General features: G+C 40.2%; 1 protein-coding gene across 2 annotated transcripts in view; it reads right to left on the bottom strand.

Moving 5' to 3' along the window:
* The window catches only part of SH3KBP1 (SH3 domain containing kinase binding protein 1), a 233,375-nt gene that overhangs the window by 127,084 nt on the left and 78,887 nt on the right, over positions 1-27,404 (bottom strand). For both annotated transcript variants that reach the window (XM_075175254.1, XM_075175263.1), the window contains exon 3: positions 25,046-25,169. In XM_075175254.1, coding sequence (XP_075031355.1) covers positions 25,046-25,169 — 124 coding nt within the window. The remainder of the gene's footprint in view (positions 1-25,045; positions 25,170-27,404) is intronic.

The raw sequence follows: 27,404 nt of genomic DNA, 5'->3' as shown, positions 1-27,404 counted from the left end.
TTTTTTAATTTGTGACATTAATATACCACAGAAGAGAAAGATAAACTGCAAGGAGGGCTGAGGGGAGACGGAATATCTGAGGTGCTTCCAGTACTCTACCGAATGGGTTACGTAAAGCTGCTGTGTTTTTCTACAAGCAGATGAACTGGGAAGTGCCCTGCTTTGACGTGTGCAGCTGAATCATGGAGACTGCAGGACTCCATTAAGCACAATTAAGCCACAATGCAATATGCCATCACTGCTACTAATATATTACTCTGAGTGTGTTAAATGTTCTGCTGTTACTGAGGAGTAGGTTTTCTCCTGCTAGACTCCACAGCAACACTTCCAGCTTTCAGCCATCTGGCTGCTCCTCTGAATTTTATGACCCAGATTCGTCCGTGAGGAACCTGAAAGCCTGGAAGACACATTTTTGTTACACCATCACGTTTTAACACATATGCACCGTCAGAATAACAGCAAACCTCAAACTGTTCAATGAATTCATTCTTTAGTTAAAAACATGCAGCAATAGTCAGGCCTTTTATCATGTATGAGTCTTCTGCATAACAGCAGTAATTACTGGAAGCAACTTACAGCAACAACGTAGTACCAGTGGTCATATGCTTTTAAGAGAAAACCATTAATTAACTGAGAAGTGGAGCACTTCCGTGACAGAACTGAAATATTAGTGAAGCCGAGATCATTATTTAAGCCTAACCCAAAGCAGAAGGAAATGCTAGAAAAGTAACTGTAAATAAACTCAAAAGACACTTGCACATTTACCCACACACCACCGAAATTTTTTTCTTTCTGAGTCTGAAAGTTTTAAAATGCATATAAAAGGAGTAGAAACTTCCGCAAGTGCAACATCAAGAATGCAGTCAAATCATCACCAGCAAATTAGACAAAGCAAGGCCAAACTCCAACAGGCCTTGCCATACAGGCTGTATATTTTATACCCTATCTTTTTGGGCGAAAGTGTAAAACACTGTATTAAACTACACATTAACTCAACGACATGCAGAACTGAAAATTGTATGTTCATCAAAACTACTAGTTCTGGTACCTGTATCTTTTAAACTTCATAGTGTAAATGATTATTTTGGATTAGCATTACAGGTGAAACACTCCATCACAAGACGAAAATTGGAACTTGGTGACAGGGCTTCAGTGCTTTTTAAACTGTCCTTTAAAAGCAGTTACACGGTGCCGGCAAAGACTGGACAAGCTCAGTCAGCTTCTCACCTGCTTCCAGAGATGCAAAAATATTCCTCAGCAGCAAAGTGGTGCCTTTACACCAGCTTTTGCCAAATGACCCATTCTCTTGCCCGTTCTCAACAATAATAATTTGTTGCTCTGGTCTAGTGCCTTTCACAAGCAGTACATTCCAAAGAGCAGCAAATGCTTCTGTCCTCATTGTAATGCTGGGTAAGCCAAGGCATATTTCAACAGGGTGGCTTGCCCCAGTCATCCGTAACTTTGGGACTTAGCTCACTGCCACATGCACTAAGTCCCACTGCCTGGCCCTGGGGTTCCCCACCATCCCTTCTGCAATTAGCACCTGTGACATGAGGGAGCCTATTACCCAACACAAGATTTTGCACTTGCCTGTATATTTGGTTTCTTTTCTCATACTTGGAAGACTACTTGCAAGGATACATTACAAAAAGAGTTTGTTACACTAGCTAGCATACAATTCATTCAAAATGACTGTATAAGGAGCTTTAAGAAATACTGCAGGCAATAGCTATCTGTAGCAATAAATTAGCTTTCCTAAAGAACAAGAAGAGATACAAAACTTGAAATATCCTTTCTTGGATGGCAGATGAAGTTTCAAAATGCAAGAACAGAAACACAACAAGATTTGCAAATGGCTCATAAAAGGCCTTTTCCGTTTCTATTCTCATTGCATACATCTCATGTTGTCATGGGATAATCCCAAAATATTATTCCCTTAGCCAGGTTTTGATATAGTGGTCGACTGCTTTGCTCTTTGCTGCTTTTTTGTATTGATCTCTAGAGAAAGCATTTGAATAAACCAAAACTAAACATGAATTGCTGTTGCATCTTTCCCACTTCTCTTATGTTCCATCACATAATTCACAATGCTTAAATTGCCTATGCACAGTAGCACTTCACAACACACAGTAAAGGAAAGCAAATAGCTCTAATTTGTGGAACCACTGTGCACATTCAGTTTATTTTGTGTTCTCTCTATAAATAAAGGCATTTAGATCAAACCACATGGATTCCTACACAGTAATCCCAAAAAATATTAACTTTGTACTATCAGCTTGTTGTCTTGAAGCTGACTTCTGTCCAACTTAACTAAAAAAAAAAATTTCCAGAACAGCTTTAAAAAGTATGCCTTTTTCTTAAAGAATGCCAACAACTGTGCTACTTCATTTTCAGCTACCAAAGTATCAGTGCTTTTTGACAGGTTCTCAATCTCTGTAATGACATTACATCACAGGTCTTATTCTGACCTCTGCTACATCAGTTTCAAGGAAGCCTCTCTTATCAGGGCAAAAAAAACATTGTCAAGATTTTATTTTCACTCCAACAGGTAACAACGTACATTAAACAAATGCCTCAAGAAATGTTGGAAAGATGCAAAAAATACAGCAACCAATTTTCTGGTTGCTGCACTCATGAGAGCTATTACACAATGAACACATGCAATAAATCAACAACACTTAACAAAAACCAAAACTCTCTTTCATACCGGGTGCTTAGAACATCAGTCAGATTTCTAACCTAGAATCTTGTTTTCCTCTAGAGTATCTATACAATTTAAATATTCATTCTGAAGCCACTAAAGGCAACAAAGTTAAACAAAAAATATTAACACATCCACAGACAGAGCAGACACTTCACTTTCCTGTTCAGCAGTGTTCATAAAATCTAGGAAACTACATTAAATTTGCCTTGGAACACAAGCCCAGACAAATCCTAAATTCTAGGAAGCTAATGCGTGAAGCTAAGAGATGCCCTGGTAAACTGGGAAAATGACTCACCCAGTCTAGTGTAATGGGTCTGATTCTGCAATACGTACACCGAGAAGAGTAGTCACTTGGGCAGAAACGCTCAGGCATGTGTCTCCCATGGCAATTAAGCCATGACATTTTCAAAACCTTGCAGAGAACAGAGCTGTGGCAGGGCTGCTCGCTGGGCTGCTGACACGCACCAGCTCAGCGTGCGAGGTTATACAACTACCTCTCCTCAGCTCTGCTAAAAGGAACACACACCAGGAGGAGCCCTCAACTGCACTCATGTTAAGATTTGTTCTTATTTCTCAGCTACCATCGTGAAAAATGCTATAATCCAAAATAACCCGCCGTTTTAAAGGGCATGTTTTGCTATACTTTGTTATTTGAGAGTTGCACAAGTGCCCAGAGGTACACGTTCAGAAGAGCAATAAATAAATATGATAAATTGAAATAAATCAATTATTCTTGCTACTGCTGGTGCTCTGAAGCCCCAGGCACCATTAGCTCTATGACAGCTGAGCAGAAGGTAGGTTTCCCAAAAGGTATCTCAGTACTGAAAGTGAAAATTAACATCCACTGTTCCACATCGTCAAAAATGAACAGAGCCACAGTATCCACATGGTATAGTTCATTCCACAAGCACAGGACAAGTATTTGAGTATCAGGCAGATCAGATGTGTATCACTATCCTCCAAAACTGAGCAACAAATGGGAAGAAAGAAACAAACCGAACGGCTATCTGTTTTGGCAAGTCACCAGCCTACCTGTACAGTGCAGGGGCAGAACAAGTCGCCCCAGGCAAGGTTGGAGAAGAAGGGGAGGCAGGCGTTCTGCAATAGCTGCATCCAGCCAGCTCTGCAGCATTTAGCTTTTGGTGGTGAGAAACTCTGAATGCCACAGAAATTTTCCCTTATTTTCTTAGTTGTTCTCATCAGTTAAACAAGCCTCTGTGGTATTTATAAGCATTCATTTTTACTAAATTAAACTGACGACCTATTAAGAGTGATGGCTTATGGTAAGAAGGCTGCCAGCAATTTAGTTCTTTAATATAATGTCATCTTCAAAAGATGCCACACAGATCATGTTCTTTTGGTTGTCTTCCTTTTACTTTTTTCCCCAAGATTCTAACGTATTCAAAAAAGCTGTAATTTATCACGAGGGTGTTTAATCAAAAGAGCCAAAAGGTATAATGTTCAATTCCCTCATTACTGCCTTGTACCCTTAGTTCTCATGGAAAGGAGGCTTTGTATCTCAAAATCCTCTGCTACTAAGCACATCCAGAGGTTTATAGTCCTGAGTGTAATGGATTTGCTTGACAGCAATGATTAACGCTAAACCAACAACACATATCAACAGTAACAAATCAAATTGCGTATGGTGAGCAACACATTTCCTTCAGTGGTGGAGAAAGAGGAGCATGGCACTTGGCTTGGCAAACCACAGGACAAGATTCTACTTCCTGAAGTTAGTTTAAGCATTGAACTTTATATTGTTGATATTATGCTGCATCCCACTTATTTCATGTCAAACTCCCTTGAGATTTTCTTTCCTGCTTCTGGGCATGCTCAGCTTAATTCCCGCACCCTGAGTTTCAGAGCTTATCTTTGGTACATCACCTGTTACGAGAAAAAGTTCTTCAGGACAATTTAGCTCCTTAGTTGCACCTCCACAACTTCACTATCTTTCAGCAACTCTGACAAGAGTTCCTACGCAGGTCTGTAGCTAGATCCCAGGCAGAAGCTGAGAAGCAAATTAGAGACGTCCTACCACATCTCAGTCTCTCAAAGTATTGTCTACTCTAGAGCAAGTCCATCTGTCAACCACTGGTTTGCCTTGCTTATGAGCATTTATCCAAACACAAATGCAATCCTAAAGGTCTGTAAAACTCTCCTGGTAAAACTTGCATTGAACAAAATTAATGATCATTGAATAGTTCCTATGCCACTCCCTAATAGCACGTTGCCAGTAAAACTGGAAGCAAGTGATGAAGAAACTCAAAAAACTTGCTCATTAGCATATCTGATTGCACCTTGTACCTCTCAGGCAATCTCAGACATCTGTACTTCACTAGACAGTCCAAGACAGGCAGAAGCCAGACATGCTACCATTTCTTTTAAAGCATGAGTCTTATTACAAAAAACTTACTAGGCACTACAGGTAGAACTTTTAAATTATACTATGTCCATTGAATTATGTTCTGGATGCTGGCATGTAAGCAGCATTTTTCTCCCTAATGACTATGTCTTCATTCCATTTCATTCAATTTTCCCATGCATTTGCATGTCATTTCACTGCTGAAGAACACCTAGAATTGGGCAGGATTGTTGGCAGAATAGTTAAGATGATCAAAAGGCTTGTTGCCAAAGACAAATGTATTTTTATATACAGAACATCCAGAGCACTTAATAGTTACAATCTCTTCCAACAGCTTGTTAGTCGCTACTTGATCTCCTTTTCTGCATTTATCACAAATGACTAACCTCTGGTTCCAGTACTGAGATTCCCATTTGTCTACCCCAGAGGCCTAATTTTGTCATAACAACCAACATAATTAAATGGTAGTAACATGGGCAAGATTTGCAAGTATACTTAGATATTTAGGCACCTAAAAGGTTAAATTGACTCTAAAAGACTCCTGCTTATACATCTTTCAAGCACTTTGTAAAATCTCTTCCACAGTTAAATTTTTAACACAGCACTGGTTGTTATTGTAAATAAGTATCCAAGGCAGACAGCAACAAACTGTCTATGTTATAACTGTTATAATCCTGAGCTGCATAAAAAAAAAAGACAGAAAAAAAAGAGGAATTGCTCAACATGAAAAGACAAAAAGGACCTCCAAATACTTGCCTTTTGAGAAGCAAGAAGGGAAAATCACTCAAAGTTAAGGCAGATTCAGTCAGGAGAGCAAGGAACAGGAGCTGTTCCAGCGTAAATAGAAAACTGAAAACATGGGGCATCTTACAACCTCAAGAAAAGGTACCAGTACAAAGTGATACAATAATTGGCTCCTATGTGCTCAACCCAGACACTGTTGCTCACAACTATACAACAACCTTCTTCCCCAGCTTTTTCTCACTGCTCCCTTATTATTCTGTTTCCCTGCATGACCAAAAAAAAACCCTGAAATCCTGCAGGCATACATTTTTGTCTTTACAATAATGAAATAAAGCAACTTAAAAAACAAGGACACTTGGATGTGTTTTGCGGATATACTCTATGTTTACAAGGGCAGAAAAATTATGGGACTGAGTCTGTGTGATTAACGTATCAATCATGCTGCTTAAAAATGTCAATACAATAAAACATTTCTCTGTAACTTCTTCTCCATAACTAAAGGCAATTAAAGGATGAAAAAATAAATACACACAACTTTTCATAATATACTCCTGGCATTTCAGTACCCACAAGATTTACAATTACTAAGTAATTTTCCAGCAACGTATTTCCTGTTCTGTATTCCTTAATATTATTCAATATACAGATTAAGACAGTAGGATAACATAGTCATAGGTTTAATCTTATATTCCAGCTGTGTATATGGTTACAGATATGCATAATCGGTCTACAATTCTTTTGCATCAGTTTGGAAGAACCTGTATAAAAACATTTCTCATTTAAGTACTATGCACACGTAAGCCTCTGAAAACCTCGCTGCCATCTCAGCCCACTGATCGTTCATGATGTCACCTTTACTTTCATACATGCTACACAAAACGCAATAGTCAAACTTTTTAATTGCTTCATCAGTCACCAGAAGCATTGCTATGTCTCAATATGGTATTGGCATTTGTTTAGAGAGGCCCAAGTACATACTCCAGTGCCATCGCACACCTCTTCAAATATTGAAGCTACGATACTGGAAGTTGGTCTTACCCAAGGGAGCTTCTTGACATAGAGTAGAAAGGGACACAGGAAAGCACATGACCACAAAAGCAATTGAAACAAGACATGCTCACAGGGAAGACGGCTGTCAATGACTCCCTCAGTACTCAGGGGTCCACGCTTTGAAAGCCCTTGTGTTATATCCTGTACCTGACTACTTCAGGTACAAATATCCACTAAAATCTTGCTTTAAAAGCAGCTTTTTCTGGTGAATCTTTGATGCTGCTTAGAGAAGGGGAACAGGGGGAGTATGCAGCTTCCATAGACAGCCCTTGCATGACTGAGGAATTTCAACCTACTTCCCCCGGCCGCCTCTCAGTCATGCCTTGTGTTCACGCGTATCCCCACAGCACAGCTGCAGCCACAGACAACGTCCACTTCCAGCCTAATGCTCATATTTGTCCTCAGGGCTAAAATTATTTTGTATGTTACGAACAGCAGCAGCATATTTGCTTACAGAGCTACTATGAGCTACGCTATATCCTGATACAGTCGTCTGTAAATATTAAATCATCTACTAATATCAGTCTAAATATCTTCACAAAAAGCAGCACCTGGGAACTAATATGAACCTTGGCTGTTCTTATAAAGTGTGTGCTGCTTGCGTATTGAAAACCAGAGAGTAAGGAAATTCAGTAATATAGAGAGATTTATTTAAGCATAGAAGAAATCTCTATCAATACCTAAGATGAAAAAATAACGAAAGCGAATCTAGGACTCCATATCTCAGACAGAATTTTAAATCAAGCACCACACAAAAGATACTTGCTATCTTTGTGCTGCAAGGAAAGATTAATATAAATATATGTAAAGCTTTGAGTAATTCCCTTTCTTTTGCCTTTGAAGATAGATGCTGAAGCATGCAAAACAGCTGGTAACTTATTTGCCTCTGAGGTAATTCATACTTTTTTTTATTTACAGAATTATCCCTCTAAGTAACTTATTACTTAAGTCAGTCTTTTTTTTTTTTGGAGTAAATTACATTTCTTTGCCTGCTCTTAGATCACTTATCTTGTTGTTTTATTATTTTGCGGTGTTCATAGATGTTCAACATCTTAAAACCCACTAAGAGAGCTGACGCCTGCACTGAAACTCCAATTCAAACAACCTTTTGTAAAGAGAAAGAGAGTATTTATACTTAGAAAAGAGTGTGGTAAGGTAGGATGATGACTCAGTAGCAACAGGCAAAAGCAAACACAGCACTGTTTCATCTCCTTTTTCAACAGATCAAGTTTAACCCGAAGCTGGGATGACAACAAATCTGATGACCATTTGGCCTTCACTGTGAAACTAAACATGCTCTTGCAAATCAATTTGCAATGGATATGTATGCATGTAAAAGACCTCTGAACTCCAAATAGCTTAGTGAACAAAGCCAAATTTGTATGTGGAAATAGAGGAAGCCAGAGCCGCAGAGTCTAACTGAAGACCGCCTCTCCAGTACAGAACATAGCACTTCAGGGCAACATGGTTGCCTGCAGACAAACCCAGAGTGACCATGCAAACATCGTCCTTCCTTTTACTGTACACAGCATTGGCAGCCACTGCAGAACTGTCAGTCCTTCACTTTTCACTTCAGTTAGCACAGAGATCCACAGGAATGATAAAATATTCACCAATGTATCTAGCCTCTTTCTTAAAGTGGGAGTATATAAATACCCCCTTTCTGAGTCAGAATAATTACTTCACATCTTATTCTGTTTCCAATATTTTAAATGCAGTGTGTTCTCAATGTAGAAACCCACAAAGAATACACTGTCATGTTTGGTTTGTGTTGCAAAAGTTTTATTGTAACAAGTCTCAGGTTAAAGTATTCTTTGGCATCTTCAATACAGACCTGTGTGGTGGGAGTTCGCGATCCCTGAAGAGATTAGCACATTAAGGCAAGAACCTCACCTCGTGAATAGTGACTGCAGAGAAATGGCCCCCTACTGAAACCGAAAATACAGGCTGTTCTGAATTAACTTTGAAAGACTTCATACAGTTAAAGACAAGTGTCCTTTGAAATTTGTTCTCACCAATGACCACAAAGTTCTGCGAAAAGCAGAATATTTGATGTATAGCACAACTGACAATCAGTCTTCATGTTTCCCCATGCCCAGCTGACTTGCCTGTAACCAAAGGCTGAGTCACAACGAACAAAAGATTATAGTCCAAATACAGAAGAACCGCTTCTCCTCATTGAAAGCTCATTGAAACAAAATGTTTGTGAGCAAAGTCATTCATTGATATAAGAGCTTTTCTAGATTTTGAGATCCAACAGGTGATAAAATATAAGAAACAAGATATTTAGACTATTAGAATACTGTCTTAGCTGCCCATTTCTTGTGTTATTTTCCTGTGAATTCATAATCTTTAAGACATCTTTTATCTCAAGCTGGCAAAGGAAAGAATCTCAAGGAGGAGGCAAGCAAATGAATCATTTATCATCTGCCCTCTCTCCTCCTGACTGCTTCTCTGCTGATTTCAAATGATACAGGAAGAGTTGATTTATAAAAGGCACCATTGATATCTTCTAATTTTGAACACACATTAACTGATTGTTTACTTCTACTAGTGCCACCTGCCCCTATTGCCAGGGCTGTATTTACCTCTCAGTTACCTTGCACATATTCAGATCTCTCATTGTTTTAATCGTTCGTCTACATACATCTATCCTTTGTTTTAAATGACTACTGTGCAATGAAAGTGAGAAATAAAGGACTGATAGCACAATCACCCAAAGAAATTTTTCAAGACAGGCAATTGAAAATGAAATTGCTCCAGTGCTGTCCAGCATGGGAGCTATGTGGTGTTAAAAGAAATATATATAAGCCCCCAAAAGCTTCTCTGTTTAAAGCTGCCAGTTAAAGGATGCAATGCATTACTGGGACCAGCTGACCACATGACGGTACCTGAGCCATCTATGCTAAGGATGCTACTCTAATAGGAGAGCACTGGCAAGAGAGGCAGACACACTTGAGCTTGATACTGCATTATAACAATATCTCTTTGACCTTCCAGTCTTTCGGCATCGGCGAATGGACTCTATGGCCAACATTTACTCGTGTGTGCTTTTTCCGCTGTGCTCTCACCCCATCCACCATACATTCCCCTCAGTCTGTCTTGACATCCTCTTATCCTGTCCACATTTACCTTTTTCTTCCGTGTACAATGACACTTTATAGAGCACTCCCTTCCAAAAAGTCTTTGTAAATATAGAGTAGTAAGTTTGCATTTTAAGAAACTAGCCTGAGACATGGTGTGGCTTCATTCTGCAATAACTTACGACTTGTGCCTTGAGCATTCAAGACTACAAGCTCCTGTCTGAACAGCATCTTGCTATTTGGCCAGCAACCAGAAAAGCAGGAAAGCAGGGATTTCACTGGATGAGGATCTCTAGTTGATAATGGAATATAGCTAATGTTTTTCTAACCTTTTTTTTTTTTTTTACTGGGTGGGTGGTCAAACACTGGTGCAGGTTGCCCAGAGAGGTTGTGGAGTCTCCATCCTTGGAGATATTCGAAACCCAACTGGACATGATCCTGGGCAACTGGCTCTAGCTTACCCTGCTTGAGCAAGGGGTTGATCTAGACCGTCTCCAGTGGTGCCTTCCAACCTGAGCTATGCTGTCAGTCTCTTTTAAGGCTACCCTTTAAACCTCCTATGCCCCATAATTCTGTATTATTTCTCTGTCATTAATCTTCCTTGTCTACAGCTCGATTGCCAAGCTGCTCTGAGGCACTCTCCTTCCTGTGTGTCAGCCTCTGACAGGCGAAGATGCTGAGAGCAAAGTACATTATTGCAAGTAGGTGTGAGCTGCCAGCAAACCCGCAGAAACTTGATTTCATATATTTGATGCCTTTCCTTGTTTACAAACCTCATGTTAGTACAACCCATCCTCAGCTCACCAGGCTGAACCAAACTCCCTCAGGATCTTAATCTGCAGTAAATGCCACTTGGGATCAGACAGCAAATACCAGAACTGCAGTCTATGAGGACTGGCATTTCACTAGGGAGCTGCAGACAGCCCCTCTTTAGCACTTTTCATTCCTCTCTTGCTTGTTAATCGGTAAGACTGTCATTTAGGTAACTGAAATACAAGGGGAAATGAAGCCTTCATCATTATACCAAAAATACTCCAGAGCTACTGTTTGTTTATTTTTATTCTTAACCTCAAAGAGAAATCAGGAAGATAAACTTCCACATTTTTGCTCCTCTTCGTATTTTGACAAAGGTGGCATAAGGTGAGTGAAAAAAAGAATTGTTTTGTGTGCTTAGAAATATGCGAAACTTTTATGTATATCTGCATATTATTAAATTATTTAATCTTTGTATGAAGAACAGGACATCCAAAAGACTCTAAAAGTTGTTTCATAAGCAGCAGAATTAATGAAGCTTGGAGAACCATGGATTTGCACCCAGTGCCTTCTAACCACCTCAACCTCTACACACCCTCACCACCCCTTGCCCCAGCATCCACCTGTATCCTATACCTGCACAGCTGGGAAAGTGATAGTGGATGCTGGGGCCGCTACAGAACAAGACAGATACTGACTGACTGGCCAGCGCACCTATGTGACTCGGCCACTGGCTGCTGCCTCTCAAAATGGAGGTTTTCATTAAGTTAGGAGCACTACTTTGTGTCATATTCCTCTACTCAGCTTTCCATTTAAAAGAACTACTATGTTCCTATAAATGCATTGAAGACCTCTACTCTTCTGTCAACTCTAGCCGGTACTGTCCAGAGGGTTCAAAAAAATCAAGGGGAAGAGGGCAAATGAACAGATGTTCTCAACAAGGTTTGTTCCATTAGGAAATTGGAATAAAACTCCTAGTACCAAAGGCATCCAGATTGTCACAGGATGACACTCTCTTTGCTATACGATTACAATATGACTCTCTTCCCTCATATGCAAGCCAGTATTTGAGCCCAGCTCCTTTGCACTAAACTAAGAAAGGGGGTTGGGGCACATGCCAGTCACTTGCTGCAGATGGCTTCCCTGGAGTGGCACCTGGAATAGCAACATGGGAGCTACGTTCCCTGTCTCCCTGAATGCTGAAGGCCTCCTGGGAACTGCAGTTACCCCCTTCATCAAGGGCGGACAGCTTGAAGGGGGAAGTAAACTTCTTACCTCTTTCTTCCTTTATGTGGGCCTGTAGGGCAAATAGCAGTCTTCTCAGAACACAGGGGTGTTAGCAGAACCAATTTTACACTTTAAATAAATTTGATTCAGAAAATGACATCAGAGCCTTCACATTCTGAAATGAGTTTTATAATAGGTTTCCTATTGGATCTGAAAAAGGAAGTTTTCATGAAGATATACGGCATCTATGAAGAATCTCTTTATGACAAATTTGTATTTTTCTCTCCAAGGACTCAGTTAAATTTTTATTTCAAAAGCAGTTCTATCTACCACACTACATTTTGGGTTCTAAGAACTAGACAAGAAGAGTAAGGAAGAAAATAAAATCCTCGTAGCTTTCTGTATTGTGTGCAAATCAGTTGTCTGCTTTCCCTGAATTTATTTTAAAAAATATTCTTCCGTGTAGCAGTAGTTTCTCTATGTTAGGTCCAGTCTTTGTACTGAAAAATTTAGGTGGAAATCTAATGTAATCTTTAATACCTTACATAACGAGATAGCTACTAAAGAGCTGTCTCCTTTACACAGGGGACTGCAAAGGCCAGAAAGTGTCCACTCCCACATTAAATATCCTAAGCTCCCAAAGATGCTGTAGCTTGCATTATGTTTCTAAATAAACTTCAAATAACCACTTGAGCAGTGTGCCACTCTTGCATTAAGCAATGAATTTCACAATGCAAATGGTGGGGAAGCCCCAGAACACAGCAAAGGTAGGTAGTTAGACAAACGTAGGTGCTGGATTTTAACCACTCTGCCCCCTTCCAGACATGGCCAGTTCACACTTGTATCCCCAGTTTTTTGGCACAGAACTTCCTACAACCTGACTGCAGAACGTGCACTTGTTGGGTTTTGTGTCTTTATACTAAAAGCTTGTCTGCCTTTTAATTTCTGTAATTCTACGGCATGGTAACTTCCCATATAAAATTCAGAATAGTAAGTGATTAACAAATTAAACATTCTGTCTCCTAGTCAAGGGATCTATTTCCAACCAACTTCACTTACCTTGTATTTTCAGCTTGTCGCCAGTTTTCAGTGCGTTTGAAAGATTTCTATACAGAAATAACCCAGTCTTAATACATTGTACCAAATGCCAACTTCTAAGTTGTACATAACTTCCCACCAAAAACCTCTGTTGCTTTGCTTACTGCAAGCAGCGTGCATAGTGTGCACACATACTAGTGTGACTCTTCACCCTAATACCCTTTGGCTCTGCCTCTAGGGTCACAACCATTTCTGCTTCTGACAACGTGCTGTGAGTAGTGATGACTTTATGTCAGTTCTGATCTGTGCAAGGATGAAACTGCCTGCCAAATTAACTAATTCCTGAAATCCAGTTGCACAGCTCTCCTAGGTCTATCCAAGGATGCAACTGCACCCAAGATCCCCTACTGAACCTGCCACCAAACCTTTCCTTAATACTTATCTTTTTTCCCCACAGCAGCATTCACACAAACTACTTCTATCCCTGTGTCTTAGCAATGGGCCACCTCCACAGACTTTCACCCGGACGCTCCCTAAGGCTCCTTAATGTCATGCTAATCAACATGCTCGAGCTCCCCATGTTGAACTAAGCAATTTCTTCTAGCTTACTGTCCCTCTCTTTTTGTTCTGTTTTCCTTAAACAAGAGTTTTCCAGACTTCTGATGACAGGCAAGGCAAGCAGGCTGGTTTCATACCTTGCCATCTTGGTAGCTTTTTTGATGGCATCTGTACACCCATCACTACTTCTCTGCTCGCCCTCTCCTTCTGAATCATACAGTCTATTACAAAACTATTGTGTCAGCTGTTAAGCTGAGGCATTTGTGCAATAATATTACTTTTATTTGTGAAAATATTACTTTTAATTGTGAAAATAAAAGTAACAAAAAAGTGATCAAAATGCACTTTGTGCCTTTGAAAGCACTTTATCAGGTTTACTATTTTTCTGGCACTATCAGTTTCCATTTTTTTAGTGGGTTTTTCATACAACGCATAGGAGAATATCAAATTGCATAGAAATAAAAATGTAAGTGGAGGACTACTCAAGCTGACAGGGCAATTGAGGTACACATTAAAAGAAGCTCCTTCACCTTAAAATAACAATAATAAAAAAAAGGTCTAGGTTTGAAGTTTGTAATGTCTCAACATCTTTTTTAGTTTTGCTGGGATAAACACTATCTTTTCCTAAAAACAGCTGTCAAGTTCCTCTTGTCTTTTCCATTACACTTGCTACATGAATGAGAAGTTACTTCCTCAAAGTTAAAAGCTGTAAATAAATAGGCCTCTGGCTCAAGTCAGCTGCGTCTGTAATGAAATCCATCTCCAAAATGGTTTTGTGGTGACAAGATGAAGAGTGGGGAGGGGAGAAGGGTTCTGTATAAGAAAGATTCTGTATACAACAGCAATGCTGTTTTTTGGGGACACTGACCAAGCCGTATACCTCCCCAACACAAGAGAAAAGTGAAAAGCAACGCTGGCCATTCAAACTGACGAGACAGCATGTCTGTTTTCTTCAGCTGTTGATTTAACCAAGTAACCATGAACCATCTTTGAAAAAGTTTGACAAACCATCACTCTCTCATAGCACTTTTAGAACGATTTTCACCTGCAAGCAAATAAAAGGCAGCACTGCTGCTCCCTCTGTTTCTCCCGGCTCCTGCAACACTCCTTGCTGTCCTGTCAGATCAAGTGCTCATGCAGCAGTGTGAGGAGGTAGACAGTGATCTGACCCGCTAGTAAAAACAACCTCTGCATTTTTCTGGCTAGTTTAATGTTAACCTTGATCATTCTCCTCGTCTGGCCCACCATGCAGCCAGACGTCTGTACCAGAACATCGGAAGAAGAAAAACAGGGAAGATGGTCCTTTTTTTGGTGGCAGTGCTAGCTTGACACGTTTCTGAAACGACAGCCTCAGGCTAACCTTTCAACGTTTATTACTTTTATTTCCCACTATTCTATTTGCTCAATAGCTGCCAGGCATGTGAGTGAATCTTTTGGTTTTCCTTAGGTCACTGGAGCTTTTTTTTCTTTAAATCATTTCCTGGACACTTCCTGACCTCTTATGAATTCCCAGAAGTAACCACGACCCGTGTAAGTTAGGATAACACTATGCTGAGTCAGTAGTCTAACAGAATTCCTAGGCCTGAAAAAATACTAAGTCCTATGATTATAGTTGCAAAATGAAGCAATAATGGCTGACATTGCATCTTGCAGCTTTTGCAGAACTAGGTACCAGACTATATAGATCAAGGACGTCTGGAATCTAACAGAAGTCTACACAAGGTACACGTGGTACTAAATGCATTAGCGAAATACAAAAATACAGCATTTAACGTTATTTAAAATGAATGGAATATCTGGTACTAATGATTGAAGCTTGTGTGAGGGTACTTTAATGGGTTGTTTTACCACTGAAATATCCACAATGAATGCATGACAGAGGATGACAGGAAAATACATGACCTAGTGTAAAAAAAAAAGCTGCTTAAATGTGTATGATGGCTTAAATTCAAACTACTGGACAGCTGGGATGCTACTGTACCCTGTTTGATCACTAAACACAGCGTTATCCCTGTCATCTACTGTAGCGCACTACTCAAGAAATCTGAGCAATGAATACAGTGCCAGGATGAGCACCGTACGGGTACAATGCTGACAAAATCTGGTCCCTAGAGAAAACAGTATCAGAAACAGATTCTGGAGCAGCCAAATATTGCTGGGGGGAAGCAGATATACCCTGGGCTGCCACAGGTGGCCTGGGGTCCTTGGGGGTGCCAGTGCTTTCTGGAATAGTCTGTGGAGTAGAGTGGCAGATTTATGAAGATGCAGTCACAGCAGATGCTATAGTAACAGCTGAAACTATGAGGGGCTTCACTGGGGCGATACAGCCTAGGCAGAGGACCGTGCTAGTAGCACTACACCCTCTCTGACTTCAAAACTCATTCCCAGCTAATTTGGGCATCTGCAGGGAGCTACTTGTCACCATGAGGACCTCTGCCCAGCCTCCGCTTCAGTTGCTAAATAAAGTCGGTGCTGAAGTTAGGAAATAACGGCTCTTGCTGTGTGACAGATAATAATAATCTTTCCTATCGCAATTGTGCGCTTGGGGCCAAGAATCAGCAATCAGCCACTTGTCAGCACTTCCACATTTCACTCCCTTGTCAAGCACAACCACCCTACCAATGAGCTTGGAAACTAACCATCATCAGAAACAAACTTTGAATTTTTAAAAGGATGATATTACTAATTAACACCAAGCAAGAAACAGGCACAACCATGTATTTATAATTAGAAAAAGAATGCAGAAGGATATAGAATAGGAACTACTGTGAACTACTGGTGCATCTTAACTGTGAAATAACATTAGAAAACAGTGATATAACCATAAAAAAATATGGTAAACAGTGCAATACAGCACAATGCACCACTAACAACAGCACAACTTTCCATGCTCTGGGCACCTTGATAATGGTGTAGAAGACCGTAAGGGAGAAAATTTTCCAATAAGATAAAACATGCATGAAGTATTCAATGAATAAAATTTAGGAAACTTCATGCCAGTAGAAACAAGAAATATACTTTTGCAGGCATAGTATCTTTTTACTCGAGGCACCGCACCTACATAATATAGGAATCTGAAAACTGAAAGCCTACATAGCTAATAATGCCATCCTACTCAGAATAATCCAAGCCATGCATTATCAACACTATCTGATACCTCTATGTGTTTTTCAAATCTGGTTATAGCAAAGCAAACTTCCCTAACTTCAGGGGCTTTTAAGCAGATGAATCGAAGTATTTCACACAGCGTGTAAAAAATAATTGGGATTAATACAGTGACAAGTTCATTCCAGGCATGTCATTTTATCAGAAGAAAGTTTTTAAAGCCTCTATCAATTCCTGGAAGTAAAATGTTTCATAGAATCTATTATACACCATAAAACAGCACAAACAATGTGCCTCATGGGCAAGACTTTCATATAGTTTCTTGTCACTTGCAGCCAACAGCAAAGCTTTGCTTAAAGCACTCCAGATGTTGCATACGTGCACACAGGAAAGGGAGTAGGGCAAGAGAACAGGTGAAAAATCCCTGTGCAAAGTGCATTCAGAGTTAAATCCCCTCCACAGACACACACTCCTAACCAAACCCCAGAGTGGCAGCTGGTTCACAGAGGTCCCTCCTGCAGCATACTTCTAAGCAGAACTCTCTGCTCAGCTCTCCTAAACCACCAAGGCAGTGATGATCTTTCCTGCCAGCAGCCACGGTTCATTTTTGCTGCGTACATTCTTGCCACTGTCTGCAGAAGTTTATCCCAGCTTGGGTTTATAAATACCATTCCATCAGAAGAGGAAGCTCTTGAATAATGATTGTAGTTTCCTTCTGGTCCAAGTAGACAGAAGTCAAAAAGTTTCCTGCACTGAAGTGATTCAACACTCTATCACAACGCAGAACAAGTCACTCTATCACAACGCAGAGAGCACAAGTATGGGACTGTTTTTAAAAAATACAATCATAGAAAAAAGTACAAAGGCATACATTTACATTAAACTTCCACATACGTCCAAATATCTTTTTTACAGAGGGGTGCTTACGGGGTTAAGAACAAATTCTCAGACCAATCATTTATGTAAATTATGTAGGTCTTCAATTCATGTCACATGACACTGCAATTTGAAGGAGACCCAAGGGAGCTGTTGACAGGCGCTGCTTCTCACCTACAACCCCAGAAATCATTCAAAGTTTTTTATGGTTGTCACAGAGGCCAGAAAGCTCCAACTGCCTCAGTACGCTGATTAGTGCCGTAACTTACCATAGCACGGCTGGCTCTTATCACTACCTACAGGCGATGGGGGAAAGACGTCAACAGCCGCACAGCCCTGATTCCGGCCCAGCAGGGAAGGCTAACGCCAGTTCCCTGTCCCCATAAAAGCAACACAGCACCATCCCAGCCACCATCCAAGCACGCAAAGAGAAAGCAGCACTGAACTAAGGATCTGCCTGTCACTGTGACAGCACACTTAGATGGGCGTATTTAACTTAGCAGTTGCAAATTCATCACGATTAACTCCAGGAACGACAAGACAAGCATTCTTGACCCAGTTTAAAGTACACTGGCAAAGTTTCACAGCTCACAGAAAATATATTGGCTTGCACAGTCAAAGTATACTCTCTTGACCCCACATTTTCATTCCAGACAGGGTTATGTTTTACCTTCCACAACAGTACCCCTGCATTGCTCCTTTGCTTTCATTGTCTCTACCACAGAATAGGAAGTCTGACTCTCTCCTATCACAGCTGCCAGATACGAGGCGTAGACACCCCAAGCTAGGCACTGGGAAGTGTACAGTCACCCCAATGACTCACTCCAAGGCTCAGTTTCAGGTGAGCCACCCTGCTCGTCTTCTGCCATTCCTTAATCAGAGAATCGCAGATTTCACAGTATAGTTACAACTACAAGAGAAACCCCAAAAGAACCAAACTTATTTTACAGCATCAGGCAGTTAATGCAATAATTTTAAATTGCACTGTTTTATGACTTCCCTTACCATATAAATGTATTTATACAAAAGGATATTGAATCCAAAAGCATGGCCCCATGATGCGCAGAAGGATGTTCACACATTAGACAACTACCCCTCATCTGAACGCATCTTATTCATCAGCTCCAAAATTAGCTATATTCCATGCACATTAAGTCAGAAGAAAAGAATCATGAAACCAAAATGCTAGAGAGAATCATCGTTTTTCCATGTATCCTCTACACGTTGCATGTATAAAATAATACATTGTTTTGAATAATCAAAAAGGAACTTTAGTAAGTAGAGGTCTTTGCTCTGGCATGGGATAGAGGAGTTCTCACCTGCCTCCAGAAAAAATTTGTTCAACCACTACAGGTCACACACACCATACATACACACCAAGTTTCTTTCCAGCTGCCCCCACATGTCCAGCACAGACCGGTGTCTTTTCCTGCCTCTCTGAACTGAAAGCAGTGCCCTTCAGTGCAGTGTAGCTTACCTGAGGGTAAAAATTATCCAAGTACTTATTTTCAAGAAACAGTACTTTTAAAGGAAATGTGTGTTACCTGAGATACTACTTATGCATATGCAGATATGGTATTTAAACTCAAAGAATAAATATTTTGCTGAATTTGAGTTTCCTGTGCCATTAATTTTTTATGTCTCATTTTGGGTTTGTGTCATATGTTGTATGCATATTTTAACCTTAACAGGCTGAGAAGTATGTTCTTGTGCATATTTGTGTAAACTGTATATATACACCAATCAGCTGATCTTAGAAACGAAAAGGATTCTTTTTTCATGTTAGCTATAATTTCTCTGAAGTTGGCAGTATTTGCAAGGGAACACCAAAGCCTGTCTGTGGAGAAGGCCTGAACATATAAACAGCGGAAAGATAATCCAACCGAAAGACAGATTAATGCCTTTTAACTTCCTTGTTTGAAAGGAAAATCAAAGCTGAGTGTACTGACGGTCAGACACCTCAGCAAACACATGACTGGCATATGACAAAGGCAGTCGTTTGCACTAGGTTTAGTAATAAAAGATTTTATAAAGGAAATTTTGAGGTTTGCCTTTCTCTTGAAAAATATGACCAGTATCATAGCTTACATAAATTACTTAATATAAAACTCAGTCGACACACTCATACACTGAGTCACCAACAGCTTGCCTTTTTAATAGATGGGGTGTTGTCCTGGTTTCGGCTGGGATAGAGTTAATTTTCTTCCTAGTAGCTGGTATAGTGCTGTGTTTTGCATTCAGGATGAGAATAACGTTGATAACACACAGATGTTTTAGTTGCTGCTGAGCAGTGCTTACAGAGTCAAGGCCTTTTCCTGCTTCTCACCCCACCCCACCAGCGAGTAGGCTGGGGGTGCACAAGAAGTTCGGAGAGGACATGGCTGGGACAGCTGACCCCAGCTGACCAAAGGGATATTCCATATCATATGACGTCATGCTCAGTATATAAACTAGGGGAAAAGCCGGCTGGGCGTCCGCTGCTCGGGAACTGGCTGGGCATCGGTCAGCAGGTGGTGAGCAATTGCATTGTGCATCACTTGTTTTGTATATTCTTTCATCATTATTATTATTTTCCCTTCCTTTTCTGTCCTATTAAATTGTCTTTATCTCAACCCACAAGTTTTACCTTTTTTTTTCCGATTCTCTCCCCTGTCCCATTGGGGGGGAGTGAGCGAGCGGCTGTGTGGTGTTTAGCTGCCTGCTGGGTTAAACCACAACAGGTGTCTTTTTGTATCCAAATAATCACAAAACTATTGAACCAAACGGTGAAGCATTTTACTTGTAAAATACTTTTCCCATTTCTCTAATTGACAAAAATAGACTTAAATCTCAGTTTTGCATACAATAGACTTGTTATTTATTCATAACATAAACCTATTATATCATCAAACCTACTTTCACAAAACTCTCCCTTTTTGGATAAGATGCAAATTCGCTTTATTATTTAAATGTAGGGTGGAAGGTAAAATAAATAATTCTCAAGAGAACTAGAAAAAACATTTCCTTGCTTTCTGTGTTTGGCTCTGATTAAGAGCATGTAACACACAATGAGCTGTTCCAGATTTGCTGGCTTGAATAACCTCAATGCAGACTGCATTTACAGTTTATATAAAACAAATACATCTGGCAAGGCAATATATCTTTTCCTCAAATATGTTTACTTGTATAACAATTGTTGCTAGTTTACTTACAAAATACAGCCTATCAACTCCAGTTTTGCAATTTGGCCTATGCAAGTGGGCTCCTAGTCCCAAATACACAACACAGCGCAATAAATAGGATACATAAAAATAGAATACTCAAAAATCAGAACAAAACTATCCTAAAATAAGCCATAGCCATTTAACAGTTAAGCTCATTGCATGCAAGTTTCCATTATGACCCTTCGTACCTGGATGAAGATCATACTGAATTTGTGATAGATCTGACACAGTTGCACAACTTTGGATCTGTTTTTAGATTTTGAAACTTAACTTAGAAAAGATGGAATTTCACCATGTTGGGAAAGCATTTAAAAAAAAAAATATATCTTTCAGTGTGTTCCTGTTCCAAGATCTGACTGTAATTTTCTTACGTTATTAAACAACAGTAACAATAGCAATAATTTTGCTTTTTTCAATCTGAAGATGTTCTCAGGGAAGAAAAGGCTCTCCCAACCTGTTATTACCAGGGTGCAACAATGCCAATTCTAAATAGAAAAAAAGGATTTTTTTTTTTTAAGTCAGCTTTACAGAAGTTTTAGAACAATAGTTCTATATGCCAACCAAAAATTCTGGAGCAGTGAAAAGATATACTAAAAGACCCACACCTGGCGAGGAAAGGATTTTCTTGGCATATGAGCTGTAGCAAGAAGCAAAAGAATGATCCTTCCCAGGTTCTGGCAAAGGATATGCAAGCCAACCACAGCTGACATTCATACAGCTTCAGACACATCTTTCAGTGCCACAGCCTTTTTCCCTAGACCCGGGCTGATAATGCAGTACCAGAAGCGCCCATCAAAACTGCTGCAGCCCTGGGAACTGTCAAGGAAAGCACAAGGACTTTATGTTTCCCTACCCCATCTCTACACTTGAGCAAATGGTCCTTTTTTGAGCCTTTCAGAGGTGAAGCATGAACTCATTGGAATGCTGTATTAAAATGCTCAGTTTCCTAGATGTTAATTGCCATTGCTACCATGCTATAATAGATCTCAACATCTTTATGAGGCAGGTATAAACCCAGGTTTTGCCAATAGGCAGCCTGAGGCAGAGACACCTGAAATACCTGGAAGTTATGAATAAATTTGGATATGCCACTGCAATAAATCAGAAAAAAAACCTCTGCCTATCTGAAAAATCCATACATATTAAGATACCTAACCTTGGAAATTAAAGCGTGGTAATTTGGTCAACAGAGTTTAAGTGATAAGTAAAAGTTACACAGCAAGTCTGTGGCAGACCTAGAAAATAAACCCATTATTTCTTAGGTGTAGCCCTAACTTCTAGATCATACTTACAACCCTGTAAAGAGAGGAAATACCTACAAATATTAATTCTCGCAAATACATCAAGGCCAAGTTTAACAGAGTTTCCTAAATTATGTCCACCACAACAGTCATTTCTACCATTTGTTTCCATTAGGTCACTAGTATTTGCAGTCAGCAAGAAACATTAAAGGATGAGAAATGTTCCGGTTTTACTGCCCCCAGTGAAAAGCAGACAAAATCAAATCCTTCCATCTTCTCCTGGTCTTTATAGCAAAAACCTGAATGATTCACACAGATAGTGACCTACAACTAATAACACCACAATCAGTTGCCATCCTCACTATGTAATGGAAGTACTAACCCAGGTAGGCTGCTATCGGGGCCGTTACACCCACTTTAAATTGTTCCTACATTACATCTATAATCCAAAGTAGTAATGTCCATTACTTATTTGATGAAATAAACCTTTACAAGAGGCATTTCAATTTACGCTGATTTTATTACAAGAACCCCTGATTTCAATACAGTGCTTAGAAATAATTACCATGAACAAACAAGATACAAAGTTGGATCCTAAATAACTTTTTTGTTCAGAAATCCATTCTTTTCCTCTTAGCTACTTAGATGTTTCTTACAAATACTTTAGCTATTTTCCTTGAATACCACTGTTGGACACTCGTCAATATTCCTCAAGGAAAAACCTTCTACAAGCCAGAAGCCCAAGAGGCCAAGAGTCTTCTGCTCAAAATGTAAATGCCTGCTAAAGTGCTGCCACGTAAATTAGGCCAACCAAGTTAAGTAGTAAAAATACGCAACATAACACCACAGCAGTAGAAAAGCACTTATCATCGTCTTAGTAACAGAAACAATGCACCAGCACAGAATACTTAAATCCCACATCACTGGATCTGCTCTGAAGTTCCAAGCAGCAAGATTACATTGCCCAAGCAAATAAATAATACTGCCTACTATTTTCACTGCTGAACAGTGGCTAAAGACCTTTAGATGCATCCCTCTCCTCCTCACTTCCTAACAACAAGGAGGAAAAAAAAAAAGTACCCTCTTTCAGGTCAGGTCACGTTCTGTGATCAGTAAACAGACTGAAGTAGGGTTTAATAAAAATCACAGCACAAGAACACTTGAAGAAAATAATTCCTGTGGCATTTAGGGCTCCCTCTTCAGTAAAATATAGCAACAGTTTCCACAAGGATATTTGCCACATAGCTCTTAGAAGACTATTACTGAACACAACAGTAACTACTTGCTTAGCTGTCCTCACTTAAACAAGGCTACTTTGGCACCATGCTCAAACTGACCCCAGAAAAAAAGAGGGGAAGCTCTCTTGGCCTTGTTACGCTCTATGCATCCTTAACTGTACTGCTAGAGTACGGCATGCTGCAACTGCTTGCTCTGCAGCAATGGAAACAGCTGTGGAGAAGCAGCCAAAATGAAAAATTTACTAACCCTGACACTATGTAGAGGTAGCCATGAGAAGTGCAATCACCACCAACGAAATCCAATGCAATAACATCCTAATATGAAATCTGCTATTTCCAAATCTAACCCCTTCCTCAAGCTACAGATCTTCGTGTCACTCTTTGCTTCTCTCCTTTCAATAAATATGAAGTTTTGTATTCTCCAGCTACAGACAGAAAAAGAACTTCTTTATCTCCTGAATCCTTTAAAGCTTCTGAGCCAGAGGGAAGAAAGAGGAGGAGAAAGCCTATGCTCTAAGCATCATATTTGGAGTGCTATTCCCTTGTGACTGAACCGAATCTCTGCATCTGCCACAGCTATTAGCCTTCTCCAAATAGCAGCTGAAGCAATATGGAATAGACTTGGTCCCTAGATAATTTCCCAACTACTCATATGGTTCTGTATAGCAGCCATGAAAAAGAATAATTCTTGGTAATTTAATTCTGCTGTTGCTTGAAAAACCTATGACCCAAAGCAGAAATGTTGGACGTGTCTCCAGATTCAAGATGACATTGCAAACTCAAAAGACAAAGCTTTCTGTGATTTATTTCCAATTTTTTCTTTCAGAGGACATCACTCCTTGCAAAAGAGGTAGAGATTACTCCCCCTCACATTTTAAAGGAAGTCATACATTTTGCAGAAATTATTAAATCTTCCTCATTTGCAGTTGCAAACCTTAGGTTTAAGACCTCTAGTCAAACTGCCAGCTCAAATACAATATTAGCTGATAATATGGAAGAGGAAATTTCCATATGCATAGTCCTAACAGTATAGAAGACATGCCAAAATGGAAACTACATTACAGCAATGATTAATGATAGCAGATTACTCTGTATAAGACAGCAAGCAAGAAACGTCCAGTGAATTCTCCAGGAAAAAATACAGCCCATCATTTGCACACAGCCAATATTCCTCCCACAAACGAATGGAAGCATAAACACAATCGAAAGAAAAATCCATCTTTTACACTGCCAATTTTTTGTTTTGTTGCGATATTTCTGAGAGCAGGACTGGGAGCTAGGGAAAGAGACAGAAGATCTGGAGGCTTTCATTTTAGCAACTCAAAATGCTACATAGGAATCTGCATTGGGTGTCAAGCCAGACATGAAGAGCACACATTCCAGTCTGAAACAGAAGACAGTGATAGACACTTCCCAGGAAACCAATGCATTAAACTTTATGTTTTCCTTTTTTTTTCCCTCAAAGTTCTCTGTCAGTAACCAGTCTCTGTCCTAGATAGAACATGAATACGTGAATGTGGACTGTCATCACTGTGCAAAAACCTCCATATACACAAGTTGTCAGTTCCTTACTTTAATAAGCTTTAGTAATCTCCTCATACAGCTTTCCTTAATTAAATATATCTAGGAAGGATTTCTTTAAGAAGAAAGGGACGTCTGTGCAAATTAATGTGGAAATATTATACATAATACATGCATCCATATGCCAGACTAAGAGGACAATGAGATCTTTTTTTTTATTATTCCTGCTATGCCTTTACAGTTAAATAGACTCTAGCTTTATTTCTAGAAACAAGGAAGGTTTACATTTTGTTCTTTTAGAGGTCTGAATTTAATCTGCATTTAAGCTTCCATATACTATACCTTTTTTGTTTGTTCTAATAATTGTCTCAGACAACAGTAAAGGGCTTCCATTGGAAACTTCATTTATAGGCTTCTCTGGTGGTTTGTTGGCAGTATTTTCTTTCTTCATGTCCTTCTTTATTTCCTGCAGAAGATAAGGCAGGTAGAGAGGGAGAAGAAAAAGAAGAAACAGTTAAGAAAAGGTATTAGAGAATATTCTAAATCTCAAGCTCCCAAGATTTCTTAAAACTTCTATGTATACACCCCTGCCTATTCTAACGCTACCTCAAAGACTCTTTATGAGTTGAAATGCCACAAAATGAAAGTCATTTTCTGTAACTCTTCCAACCTCTTTCTAAAAGAGGTCAATTCCTTATTTATGTGTGAAAATTGTAGGACAGTTTTGCAAATCTCTTACTAAAGATCACCAAGACTGAAAGGTGGGAGGGGGAAAAAAAAAAAAAGACTTCTCAGTTTATCCATCAATTAGCTGTACATTTGACGCACAGGGCAGAACTGGGTACAGTGCTTCTGATGTAAAGGCTGCTAAGTCTGCTTCCCCTCTGTTGAGAAGCCCACAGAAACAACGACCATAGCAGGAAGAAAAATATTAACTAGGAAAATATGACAAATGTTACCATAATTGGCAGAAGCATATAGACAGCCTGCTGTCAGAGCCGTTGCTAACACTAACACATTTTGCAGCTGACTACCTTTTAAGGTGATCGACTTCTTTGGCAGCACATAGAGAAAATATGTATGGTGGAGTTTCATGAAAGTAAACCCACAGAAAAGAGCTTCCCAAGACTTCACAGTTAGCGCTTGAGAAGATGAACAATACTTCTCTATCAGCTTCTTAGGCAGACTTTAAAGGCCTAACTGCTTTATCTATATCTACTTTGCCAAAGCATCCAAAATATCATAGCCTTTTATATATCTTATCTTGAAACATCACTGAGGTAGACAAGTAGCATTAGCTCTTGTCTAGTACCAAAAAATAAGGACAAAATAAGTTAAGTTTTGGCTCCAAGCTTTGTCCTAGGTCAGAACTGTAGAGCCGCTTGGGCTGGGAGGGACCTCAGCAGGTCTCTACTCCAGTCTCTGGCTCAAAGCAGGGCTACCTCTGGGGTCAGACCAGGCTGTTCTAGGCTTTGCCCAGTTGGGTCTTGAAAACCTCCAAGGGCAGAGACTGCACAACCTCATGAGCAACCTGCTTCACTGCTTGACTGCCCTTATAGTGACAAAAATTTTCCTTACACCCAGCCTGAAACTTTCTTTTCAAGTCCCGTCTTCTCTCTCCTGTCCTCCCCACCAGGCACCACTGTGAAGAGCCTTGCTCTGTCTTCTGGATAACTTCCTTGTGTGTCTTGGAAAGTCCCCCCAAAGCTGTCTCTCCTCCAGGCTGAACAAGCCCACCTCCCTCAGCATCTCCTCACAGGGCACGTGCTCCAGTTCCCACAACCACAGAACTTGCTCCAGTTTATCAATGTCTTTCTTTTACTGGTGGACTCAAAATGGGATGCTGTATTCTGGATGTGGACTAACGAGTGCCAGGTAAAGGAGGATTATCACTTCTCTCAATGTGCAGGCTGTTAATGCAGCCCAGGATGCTGTTGGCTGTGTTTGATGCCAGGGTACACGACTGGCCCATGTTCAGCTTGCTGTCTACCAGGACCCACAGGTCCTTTTCAGCAGAGCTGCTCTTAAACCCATCAGGCCCCACCCTGTATGTCTGCCAGCAATTCCTCCTTCTCAGGGACAGGAACTGGCATTTGACCTTGCTGGATCTCAGACGGTCCCTCTGAACAGCAGCCCTGCCTTCAAGCATGTCAGCTGCCCCCTTCCGATTCGGTGTCATCCGCAAATTTGATGATTCTACATTAGGAGGCATTGGGGATAGGTGATGACTTCGGACAAACTCTTTCCGTAGTAAAAAGCCTCTACCGCTCCCCCTCCCTTTCAACTCTCATACATTCACTGCCCTCTTTTACATCCCAGTGTAGTAGCAACCTCCACCATGCCACAGCACTGTACCATCCACAGGAAATACTGTAGATCTTATTTAGGTTTCCAGCATATTGACTGTCCGGTGGGTGAGGAATTGGTTGGATGGAAACACCCAGAGGGTAGTGGTCAACGACTCAATGTCCAGATGAAGGTCGGTGATGAGTGGTGTCCCACAGGGGTCCGTATTGGGACCGGTACTGTTTAATATCTTCATCAGTGACATAGACAGTGGGATTGAGTGCACCCTCAGCAAGTTTGAAGATGACACCAAGCTGAGTGGTGCAGTTGACACGCCTGAGGGACGGGATGCCATCCAGAGGGACCTGGACAAGCTCGAGAAGTGGGCCCACATGAACCTCATGAGGTTCAACAA

Source organism: Calonectris borealis, chromosome 1, assembly GCF_964195595.1.
Source record: "Calonectris borealis chromosome 1, bCalBor7.hap1.2, whole genome shotgun sequence".
NCBI classification, from domain to species: Eukaryota; Metazoa; Chordata; class Aves; order Procellariiformes; family Procellariidae; genus Calonectris; species Calonectris borealis.
Note: the sequence above shows the minus strand (reverse complement) of the source record. Positions and strands in the feature narration are given on the sequence as shown.